General features: G+C 54.1%; 1 protein-coding gene across 4 annotated transcripts in view; it reads left to right on the plus strand.

Moving 5' to 3' along the window:
• LOC116955741 (rho GTPase-activating protein 7-like) overlaps positions 1-12,366 on the plus strand; it is a 212,098-nt gene that overhangs the window by 48,565 nt on the left and 151,167 nt on the right. For all 4 annotated transcript variants that reach the window (XM_076053536.1, XM_076053535.1, XM_032977011.2 and 1 more), the window contains exons 3-4: positions 3,830-3,982; positions 7,930-7,998. In XM_076053536.1, the coding sequence (XP_075909651.1) occupies positions 3,830-3,982; positions 7,930-7,998 (222 nt within the window). The remainder of the gene's footprint in view (positions 1-3,829; positions 3,983-7,929; positions 7,999-12,366) is intronic.

Here is a 12,366-nt window from a genome sequence, read left to right on the forward strand (position 1 = left end):
CTTAAAACGGTCAACGCAAACCCAACAAGGCGACGCTCCCGCCGTCGCCTCCTCCTTTCCCGCTATCCCCACCACGCATGCCCGCAGTCGACACATTCCGTGAACCCTCCCTCTGTCCGTGAGCGTTACGTTCCTGAAAACACTCGCAGATGCAGTAAACCTCGTTCCAATGGGGAAAAACGGGGTTACGGTCCCAGTAAGAGTGAACACGGGGGAAATGGTAAATTAGTAATGCATTATAAAGAACAACGTGGGGTTTTTTTTGTATTACAGATGATGATTTGATGACGATGAGGAATTCAGGAGGATGACTTCTCGGGAAGACGCGGGGCGTTTGACAACAATGCCGCATGGCTGTTATCATTTTAGCACTTTGTGGGAGGGGGGGGAAGCGTTTAGCCACAACACTTTTCCCGATTGCATTCGCGGTCTTTTTAATGGACCCCCTCCGCGGTCAACTCGTTCGCACCAAAACGGCACCGAGTCGTCGTCAGCGTCGTCGGCAGCCCCGTGGTTCCACGCTGGGCGGATGACGACCACCGTCTCCGCACGCTGCCGCAGAGTTTGTAAAAAAATATATAACTATTCTTCCCTTTGTCCATTTATCCACTAGGAGGCAACAGACGGCCTTTCATTCCATGCAAAAAATACGAGCTGTTACTTGGAGGTCGCGGTGCTGAGCTGATACCCCCTGCGATCAACTCGTCTTCTCGGTTGGAGTCAGCTTATGGTCTCATTGAACTGCACGCAAAAACCCATCGCGTTCAATTCTTGATTCCGCACTTCATCCGTCTCAATTCCGGATCGGAGAATTGAGAATATCACTGCTCTCAGTGGCAGGGCGGCTGGGAAAGCTTTGCTCCTTACATGTGCGCACCGGAGGTAAGTTGAAGAAGGGATCTCAGAGGTACAGTGAGGGAAAAAAGTATTTGATCCCCTGCTGATTTTGTACGTTTGCCCACTGACAAAGAAATGATCAGTCTATAATTTTAATGGTAGGTTTATTTGAACAGTGAGAGACAGAATAACAACACAAATCCAGAAAAACGCATGTCAAAAATTGTTTGAATTGATTTGTATTTTAATGAGGGAAATAAGTATTTGACCCCCTCTCAATCAGAAAGATTTCTGGCTCCCAGGTGTCTTTTATACAGGTAACGAACTGAGATTAGGAGCACACTCTGAAAGGGAGTGCTCCTAATCTCAGATTGTTACCTGTATAAAAGACACCTGTCCACAGAAGCAATCAATCAATCAGATTCCAAACTCTTCACCATGGTCAAGACCAAAGAGCTCTCCAAGGATCTCAGGGACAAGATTGTAGACCTACACAAGGCTGAAATGGGCTACAAGACCATTGCCAAGCAGCTTGGTGAGAAGGTGACAACAGTTGGTGTGATTATTCGCAAATGGAAGAAACACAAAAGAACTGTCAATCTCCCTCGGCCTGAAACACCATGCAAGATCATGAGAACGGTGAGGAATCAGCCCATAACTACACGGGAGGATCTTGTCAATGATCTCAAGGCAGCTGGGACCATAGTCACCAAGAAAACAATTGGTAACACACTACGCCGTGAAGGACTGAAATCCTGCAGGGCCCGCAAGGTCCCCCTGCTCAAGAAAGCACATATACATGCCCGTCTGAAGTTTGCCAATGAACATCTGAATGATTCAGAGGACAACTGGGTGAAAGTGTTGTGGTCAGATGAGACCAAAATGGAGCTCTTTGGCATCAACTCAACTCGCTGTGTTTGGAGGAGGAGGAATGCTGCCTATGACCCCAAGAACACAATCCCCACCATCAAACATGGAGGTGGAAACATTATACTTTGGGGGTGTTTTTCTGCTAAGGGGACAGGACAACTTCACCGCATCAAAGGGACGATGGACGGGGCCATGTACTGTCAAATCTTGGGTGAGAACCTCCTTCCCTCAGCCAGGGCATTGAAAATGGGTCGTGGATGGGTATTCCAGCATGACAATGACCCAAAACACATGGCCAAGGCAACAAAGGAGTGGCTCAAGAAGAAGCACATTAAGGTCCTGGAGTGGCCTAGCCAGTCTCCAGACCTTAATCCCATATAAAATCTGTGGAGGGAGCTGAAGGTTCGAGTTGCCAAACGTCAGCCTCGAAACCTTAATGACTTGGAGAAGATCTGCAAAGAGGAGTGGGACCAAATCCCTCCTGAGATGTGTGCAAACCTGGTGACCAACTACAAGAAACGTCTGACCTCTGTGATTGCCAACAAGGGTTTCGCCACCAAGTACTAAGTCATGTTTTGCAGAGGGGTCAAATACTTATTTCCCTCATTAAAATGCAAATCAATTCATAAAATTTTTGACGTGCCTTTTTCTGGATTTTTTTGTTGTCATTCTGTCTCTCACTGTTCAAATACACCTACCATTAAAATTATAGACTGAACATTTCTTTGTCAGTGGACAAACGTACAAAATCAGCAGGGGATCAAATACTTTTTTCCCTCACTGTAGCTCTGATGTCCACTTCCATGGGCCGTAAAAAAAGATGTTGTCTCGAGCAAACAATTAAATTGATGCCCCTTTGTCAGTTTGCTACTGCATGAAGGCATCCACCGCACAGTGTCTGTCAGTAGAGGTTGTTTGACCATACTTCACCATGCCGGTCGGTGTGGTTAGCAAAGGCATGGGGGGAGCAGTGCCCAGGTCCAGTTCAGATATCACCGGCCTCGGATGTTGGCGTGCACTGGGAAGTGAACCCGGCGCTCGCGGGGTTCACCGTGACATGCCTTAGCTACTACGCCACCGCTATTTATAACAGCCATAATTGTGCGCGACAATACACGCACTGTCCTCGCTATCCCGTGACTTGAACAGCTCCGTCAAATTCTTTTTTTCCGCCCCGTTCCGAGGCCACGCTCGGCGCTCCGTTAGGCGCGAGCGTGAGCGCATGCACGCACGCTCGCGCGTGCGCCTCTTTGTGGGCCTTGCCGGAATTGGAGGCTGCCGTGTGGATGCGGGTGAAGGAGGCGCGAGTCGGGGGTTTGCGGAGGATGGGAGAGTCGATGAGCACCGCGGATAGAACACCGCAGACAGAACACCGCGGGCCCTTGAAAATAGCCCCCGGGTAAATTGAGTCTTGTGAAGAATTTTGTTGTACGCGGGGGGGGGGGGGTGGGTGAATGACCGCGGTGTGGCGGTGAATGCCCGTGGTGTGGCGGTGAATGCCCGTGGTGTGGCGGTGAATGCCCGTGGTGTGGTGGTGAATGCCCGTGGTGTGGCGGCTACTGAACACCGAGCTCTCTTTCTCCGACTTACCAGTACGCTGCACAATTTTGGTGTCAAAATGTGTCCTGTGCTGTTACGTCTAACCAATGCGCCACCGCTCCCCACAACAGTACCACACAAACTCGCCACCGCACACACGCACAACCTCACACACGCACCACGTCACTCACCACTTCGCACACTCATCACCTCGCACACACACCACCGCGCACACTCACCACCACGTATGTGTGTAAGTCTGTTATGGCGAGCAGTGGTGCGGTGGTTAGCGCACTGCGCGGCGAACGCCCAGCCATCAAAGTTCGAATACCGACCACGGCTGACATCAACGGCGGATGTCCGAACCGGTCCCGGTGCCAGCCGCGTAACGCCCTCGTGCGCACTTCGCAGGCGCCGCTCGCCAATGTCCCGTGCGGGCTTTCTAAACTTCAAGACCTCTCCCGCGGCGAGCTGCTTGGCCCGGTCTAAAAAGTGCACCTAGCCCGGCACGGGCACCGCGGCGAACCCGGCGCCGATCGGTAGCTAACGGCGGCTGTTGTCTTGCCATCGTCCCTGCCTGCAGAAGGTAGAGGGAGCTGAGCGGTCGTTCTCCAGGCAAGACTCCATGGTGCTGCTCATGAAGAAACTCGACCAGCTGGACCTGGACATCGAGGAGGCTCTGAGCGCACCGTGCACGCCCAGCGGGACGCCCGTCCTGAAGAGACGCAAGATGCCGGTGTGTACGCTCCCCCCGCCACTACACCCACCACTCCCCCCACCACTCCCCTAGTCGCTACACCCATCACTCCACCACTACTCCCACCACTTCCCCCACCACCACACCCACCGCTCCCCCCGCCACTACACCCACCACTACACCCACCACTCCCCCCACCACCACACCCACCACTCCCCCCACCACCACACCCACTGCTCCCCCCACCACCACACCCACCACTCCCCCGGCCACTACACCCACCACTCCCCCACCACTACACCCACCACTCCCCCCACCACTACACCCACCACTGCCCCCACCACTACTCCCACCACACCCCCCACCACTACACCCACCACTCCCGCCACCACCAAACCCACCACTCCCCACACCCACCACCCCCCCACCACTACACCAACCACTCCCACCATCATTACACCCACCAGTCCCCCCGCCACAACACCCACCACTCCCCCCACCACCACACCCACCACTGCCCCCACCACCACACCCACCACTCCCCCCACCACTACTCCCACCACTCCCCCCACCACTACACCCACCACACCCCCCACCACTACACCCACCACTCCCCCCGCCACTACACCCACCACTCCCCCTGCCACTACACCCACCACTCCCCCCACCACTACTCCCACCACTCCCCCCACCACTACACCCACCACACCCCCCACCACTACACCCACCACTCCCCCCGCCACTACACCCACCACTCCCCCCACCACTACACCCACCACACCCCCCACCACTACACCCACCACTCCCCCCGCCACTACACCCACCACTCCCCCTGCCACTACACCCACCACTCCCCCCGCCACCACACCCACCACTGCCCCCACCACTACTCCCACCACACCCCCCCACCACTACACCCACCACTCCCCCTGCCACTACACCCACCACACCCCCCACCACTACACCAACCACTCCCACCATCACTACACCCACCACTCCCCACGCCACTACACCCACCACTCCCCCCACTACTACACCAACCACTCCCCCCGCCACTACACCCACCACTCCCACCATAATTACACCCACCACTCCCCCCACCACTACACCCACCACTCCCCACGCCACTACACCCACAACTCCCACCATCATTACACCCACCACTCCCCCCACCACTACACCCACCACTCCCCCCGCCACTACACCCACCACTCCCCCGCCACTGCCGGCGTGGCTCAGCAGTCAGAGACGCTGAGCCGGCACCGCTTGGATCCTGGGTTCCAATCCAGGCTGCAGCCGCTACCTGTGATTGAACCGGGTTCTCAAGTTGACGGGTCTCAGCCCCCCTCAGTCACCAATGACCGCACCAAGATAACCATCACAATCTTTTTTATTGGTTCTGCACTCAATTTGGCTAAATTCCCGCCCCGAAAATGAACGTGCGGTTCTGACCGCCATGCGACCAACACTCCCCTCGTACGGCACAGTGAGTGGGAAGCGCTGTCCTCTGCTGTGTCTGAACTAAATAATTTTTCTTTTACCAGGTAAGGCCCCACTGAGCCACGATGTAGCTCTTTTTCAGCAGCGACCTGACGGTCACAAACGATAGCTCATTTAAATGGCTTATCGTGCGGGGAATTTATCGCAACCAAATACTCTAAACGCATGATTCCTTCCAAAGGTTACTTGAAGAAGAAGGGATCTTCGTGTTAGCCCTGCGATATCCGCTTCCGTGGGCCGTTCTCCAACATAAGGGGCTCCACTGCTCTGCGCCAGATCCCAAAGGATCCTTCATCCCGTGGCGTGACTCCCAAAGCACCCACAAATATCTTGGACCGGACTGGTGTAGAGCAGCCTCTCGTCGTGGCCAGAAGAGAGAGCCTTGGGGGTGCCACGGTGGCTAAAACATGTTATCTACCTCGGCTGGTATACAGGAGTGCGTGGGTTTGATCCCGACCCTGAAGATGCCCTTTTATCTGGCACAACTGACACCTTTATATAAGGGATCATGTTTGCAAAAACCACAACACAAGTAGTTAAACACCAGTGGAGACTGGGCTCTAAGAAAAGCCGTCTCGGGTGTGGACCAATCAAATTCAAGGACAGTGCATATGATCAGAGTTGTCTTTTTAGTTTGCATTTTGACTACTTGTGTTGTGGTTTTTGCAAACATGATCCACTGTATAAAGGTGTCAGTTTTTGTGCCAGGTAAAAAGGTAAAAACCTATTACTATATCTTGTAACTGGCAAAGGAGGTCTCATAATGTAAGGTGTCTTTTATACAGGTAACGAGCTGAGATTAGGAGCACTCCCTTTAAGAGTGTGCTCCTAATCTCAGCTTGTTACCTGTATAAAAGACACCTGGGAGCCAGAAATCTTTCTGATTGAGAGGGGGTCAAATATTTATTTTCCTCATTAAAATGCAAATCAATTTATAACATTTTTGACATGCGTTTTTCTGGATTTTGTTGTTGTTATTCTGTCTCTCACTGTTCAATAAACCTACCATTAAAATTATCGACTGATAATTTCTTTGTCAGTGGGCAAACGTGCAAATTCAGCAGGGGATCAAATACTTTTACTCCTCAGTGTATCTTCATTAGGCGACAAAAAAAAACCTCTTATGGATGATATTGGTCGCGAAAGCCTACACGTTAAACTATATTTGGAGTTTGCGTGTTCTCCCCGTGGTCGCGTGGATTTTTCCTCCAGGCCCTCCGGTTCGTACCTCCTCCACATTTAGAATCGCGCGCATTTAGAGTATTTGGCTGCGATATATTTCCATGCGATGATGATAAGCCGCTTTGTTGAGCTGCCATTTGTGGCCAGGTCGCTTCTCAAAAAGATTTGCACAGCTAAGTGGGGCCTTACCTTGTAAATAGAAATAGGGACGGTATGGCATGTCTGGCATAAAGCAGCGCACATACTAACGCGTAATCGCTACAGCTTACATTGCACGTGTGCGTGTGATTGTCAGCGAGCACGGGCTGTCGATTAACCACGCTCGCGACGGTACGTATACAAAGAGAGCAAACACGGATTTTGTCGCTCGTTTTCGGGCCTCCAGCGCCCACTGCTTCTCTGACGAAGCTGCTCCTGACTCAGGGACTCGGTGGCCGCTTAAGGAACATCAAAGACGCGGCAATAAAGACCAGCCACCTGGCGGTGGTGGCTGCGGCGGTGGTGGTGGTGGCTCCGCTGCACGTGGCGCACAAACTGTGGACCTCACCGGTTCCGTCTGTATAGGATAGAGCGTTGCCCCCTTGCACACGTGGGTTTTCTCCGGGAGCTCCGGTTTCCTTCCACGTGTAAGCCCTCGTTAATTGGCCGATAACGCCTTGACATGTAGAGGACCACAGAGCTTGGGCAACTACTGGCACCCACTCTGCCGCATAGCTGCTGCCTTCCCGCTTGCCCGTGGTTCTTCCTTGCTCGATCCTCAGAGTGGCTCTGTCTCTTCGAGAGCGAGCGAGCGAGTTCTGTGCGGCGGTGGGGGCGGTGGCACATTATCAGCTGAAGCTATTCGACATCTTCATCCCCCTCCTGAGGGTCTTCGAAGAAATACATTTGGGTAATTGCCAAACGAATGTTGCTTAATCGAGAGGAAAGGCCGCCAAACATACTGGTGGTTGTGCGCTTCATGTAGCTCACGGGCAGGCGGCCAAGGACTTGAAATGCCACGGTTTGGAGATTCCCAATGTTTCCACTGAACCAGCGATACGGGGTGGGGCGGGGGGCACCTTAGTACGAAGACACGTACACAATAAAGATGCGTTTGTGGCCTTAATTGACGTAGGGCCGTCCCATCGTCCCACCGACACCACCCCGGATCGCCGTGCATTCGACCGCACGGCCGTGCCGGTGTTGTTTCGTGCTGCGCGAGCGCTCCCGCACAGTTGACGAGCGGAGGCCGCGTGGACGTCGATTCTCATCGCGGGCCCGTCGCGTGTCGTCCTCCGGCTCCCCCCCCCACCCCCACCCCCAAGGTTGCCGTCGAGCAGGGGCAGAACGTCCTCCGCGTCAAGCAGAAACCGCCGCCGTCTGCACGGAGAGCCGTGAGTCTTGCTCGCATTTCCTCGCTTAGCGCACCCTCATCGATGTCGTCGTCGTCGTCATCGTCGTCGCTGTCATCACATTTATATAAACGGTCATCATCATCGTGACAGTCATTGTCATCACATTTGTATATGCTATCATCATCGTCATCACTGTCACTATTGTCACATGTATATATGCCTACTGTATATTTGGAGTTTGCGTCTCTCTCTGTCTCTCATCATCATCACGGTAGCTAGATTTTAACAACCTTGCCTGGTGACTCCGACCCTGACGATGCCTGCTGTATATTTGGAGTCTGCATGTCTCTCTCTGTCATCGTCATCATCACGGTGGCTAGGAGATGCTAACTACCTCGCCTGGTGTACAGGAGGTTGTGGGTTCGATCCTGACCCTGACTATGCCTGCTGTATATTTGGAGTTTGCGTCTCTCTCTCTCATCATCATCACGGTGGCTAGGAGATGTTAACTACCTCGCCTGGTATACAGGAGGTCGTGGGATCGATCCCGACCCTGACGATGCTTGCTGCATATTTGCACTTTGCGTGTTCTCCCCGTGGTCGCGTGGACTTTCCCCCGGGTCGTCCCCATTTAGAATTGACGTCACGCGTTTTGAGTACTTGACCGCCGCTGTAAATTCCCACGTGGCGACGATGAGCCACTTCGTTGTGGCCAGCTCGTTTCTGAAAAATAAGTTAACACCGCGCTGGGCATCGCGAAAAAGGTCAAAGGCGGCGCGGCCCTGCGGCCGCTCGCTTGTACTCCGCCGCCAAGGGTCGCCCACGAAGGGGGGAGCCCCCGCGGAGTGCCGCTCGCAGGCGGTGCTTTGGCCGACTCGTGTACGCCGACCGTACGTCTAGGGAGCATTGGGAGTGACCCACGCTTTACCCCACAACACGCGGCCGCGCCGATGCGCTCGCGGCGGCGTAGAGACCCGCGCTGCAGGGGCGGATTAAAGGTGGCGGGGAGGCGCGGGAGGGTGGAGGGAGGGATTCAAACTTTTTTGTTTTACTGTCGTAAAATATGTTTTTTATTATATTACCAGGCAAGGCCCCGCTGAGCTATACAGCTAAATACTCCTAACGCACGACGTTGATTCTAAATGTGGAGGGAAAAAACAGGAAGAGAGACCCGCAAACTCCAAATATACAGCACGAGTCAGGGTCGGGATCGAACTCACCACCTCCTGTATACCAGGCGAGGTAGTTAACATCTCCTGGTGCCCCCTTTTTAACAAGCTCGCACCGTTGTTTCAACTGCCGCGCCTGGAGATCAAATCGGCGTGTGTGTGTGTCTATATTGACAGTGTTCTGTACTCTAACGACAGCGGAACGTGTGAAGCCTTGCACTTTCTAGCCAGATGGTATTGTGATATGCTGCGTTTGGCAGCATATCAGCACGGTCATCATGTATGTGCAATGAATAAAGGCCATTGCCTGAAAGGTCGCCTGTTATATACATGTTTCCATTAATGGCCGCGGAGTTTTCTCCAGCCATGTTGATATGGCACCACCTGTAGCCGCATCGTTTTCCCTCCTGTGGGTTGGCACAGTGAGTAGCATTTTTCTAGTGACCGTTCCCCTTGATGCCGAGGTGTCAGGGTGGATGTTTTTGTTTGATGAGTCACCGTACTTGGCTCAGTGTGACGGTAGAGTTTTGTCAATGATTATTTGACCACGAGGAATCTTTGACTTGAATTCAATTCCATAATTTTTACACTCGTACGATTAAAAACTGGCGCCTTATATTTGTCCACAATAATGATGTTGTTCAGGCCTTTGTGAATCTGTTAATGACGACCAACACACCACCTTCGCGTTATTGCGAGCCTTTATTTGTCAACAACGGGCGCTGTCTTCGAGCGCGAGCACTATTCTTGGGGCACAAACTTCGTCTTCTCTCCCAGCGTCCCCTCGCCCCTGTGCTTCCCCTTTTTATAACCCTCGAGCCCCTTTTCTCGAAGGTTCCCTCGACCTGTCTCTCTCAGCCAATCCCCGTCCTCCTTGTCCAACGGTTCTCAACCGTTCCCCTCTCAGTCAGCCTTCGTTTTCCCTCCCTTTGCTTTTCGTTTCTTTCATCCAATCCCTTCAATTATCTGCCTCGAGCCAATCCCCTTCCAGGCCTTTCTACCTCCTCTTCTCCGTCCTCCACCCCACGTGGTCTCTCCCAGATTAGGGGGGACCAATCGGAGGCCTCGTTTCACTTCCTGACTGCCCATGTTTGCACGCGCACCGTACACGCTATGTCAGGTAAGTGATCTGATTTCAGTCTTCACAAATCTACTGCCAGATGAAGGTCTCCCCATGGTATTTTGTTTCATTTTTGGTCGGAGGTTACTTTACCATAGCCTCACCGCATGGCTAGAGTTCAGAGGTCGCTCGGCACCACATCTGCGTACGGCCGATGTTGCTGTGAAGCTGTAAAACAACATCCGCCGTCGTTTCACATCGACTTGGCTGCGCCAGATGAACGAGTCGGGAGCTGCAGAGTGACGCATCGCTGCGGCGATGCCTCCTCCTCCTCCGTTTTGGTGAATGGGCCGTTAAGTCGTTGTGGATGTTCGCCACCGATGGCTGGCAAACAAATTCGGGCTTGCTGGCTTCGCAGTGTGCTACTTAACCGAATTTGACTTCGTTGGCTGAAGCAAGCGTGGAGTAAAACATTGGACACTGTACCAAACGGCACGCGGCACAACCTGACGGTGCGTTGGGCGAGCTCCTTCTTTGGCTCGTGTCAATGACAACGCTCGGAGCGCAGCATCATTCGACGGTACGCGGTGACGACGAAAAGGGCGACAGAAGCACACAATAGGGAGCCATGTCTCGAAGCGCGGACGCCGTCAACGCTCGCACGCCACTTCCCGGTGTCGGCGCTCTCCACAGACGCGCAAAGTCGGGCAGCAATCCCAGCGGCATTCCTCAGACGCTTTGCATACAAATTTGCACGGACGGCACATCCGTCGCCAAATTAAAGGCGACGCAGTGGTGGTGGCGGTCGCCTCTGAGCGCAAGTGGGCTTCCCCGTGCAGCACACGAGGCGTGGATAATGACCCCACTGTTTGGCATCAGAGGAAGGGGGGGGGGGGAGAGCGGAGGTGCCGATGGCGGTGGTGGCAGGGGCGGGGGGGCACGGCGTAGACACTGAGCGGCCTTTGTGCGGGGGGTTGATGGCTCCACGGTGAATGGTTCCCTTCACCGTGCCATCGGCCCACGGCCCTCGCTCCCCCGCATAGCCGCGAGCGATCGCGGTCTGGCATCCTTCACTTCACAGATCCGCGGCGGGGCCCAGATGGGCCGTGGCTAGGAGGGCGCTCCGGGCGTCTCGTAGAATCGAGGTGGCGGCGGTGACAATGTCATATATGATCGCCTCGTTTTACAGGCTAGCCGAGTCCCCGCCACCTGAAAACTCGAGTTTGTTTCCGTTAATTCCCACACCTTTGGGTTACTCAAGAAAACGTCAATAATGTTTGGCCAAAATTAAAATCGTTACTTGTTTTTGTCCGTGGTCGCTTTGGCAACGTCCGGCTGATGCGCCGCCGCGTGGCCCCGCTGTCGGTGAACGCCAATCGACCCCGCGCCATTCAATGACCGCCGTCGTTTCACGGGTGGCAGCACGCGACCGACGAGCGGTGCCCTGCTCCGGGGCAACGACCGCGTTCCGTTCGCCTCTCGCCTCCGTACACGACGGCTGCCCTCTACGTCGTTTCTGCGAGAGTGCGGGATTTCGTGTGCGCGTCCGCTGACCGCGAACGTGGCTGGAAAGCCCCCTGGGGGGGGGGGGGGGGGATCTGGACTAGCCGGCCCGGATCTCTGCCAGTGCCGGGAAATGAACTGCGGTGCCTTTGGCCCAGATCTTGGGGATCTGATGTTGGACCATTCGTGCAATTGCCTCTTTGGACTGAAGGTAAGTTCACTTTGAATTTTCGTTATCCGTTAAAAAGAAAACCGCAGTCGCACGCACGCGAGCGACCGTTGTGGAGGAGTGGGTGAGCAATGAAGCGTGTTGGGTCTCGTCTAAAGGCCGCCATTGAGTCCCACTGCTGTTGACCAGGCCGGCCCGTTTGGGCGTAGCGCGCGCCATTCGGCTCAACGCCCGACAAATTCGCTCAGCGTGTCCGGGAACGTCTGCGGCAGCCGAAATTGAGCGGCGCTCCCTTGAGCTAAGTCGTTGGTCCCGTTGTCCAAATGCCGCATCACCAAAGGCTGGCCCGGTTCGTGATTTTGTGGACAGATCCCATGTGAGTTAGATCTGTCTGTCTATGGCTTTCTGCCCCACGTAAGACTTGTCTCTCAGTCTGTGAAAAAAAAGTCAGAATCTGGTCTTTGAGTTTCTTGAGTAACCATTCCATCAATGGCCAATCTATGTGT

Source organism: Petromyzon marinus, chromosome 61, assembly GCF_048934315.1.
Source record: "Petromyzon marinus isolate PM22_M1 ecotype Great Lakes invasive population chromosome 61, UKy_Petmar_22M1.pri1.0, whole genome shotgun sequence".
Taxonomy (NCBI): domain Eukaryota; kingdom Metazoa; phylum Chordata; class Hyperoartia; order Petromyzontiformes; family Petromyzontidae; genus Petromyzon; species Petromyzon marinus.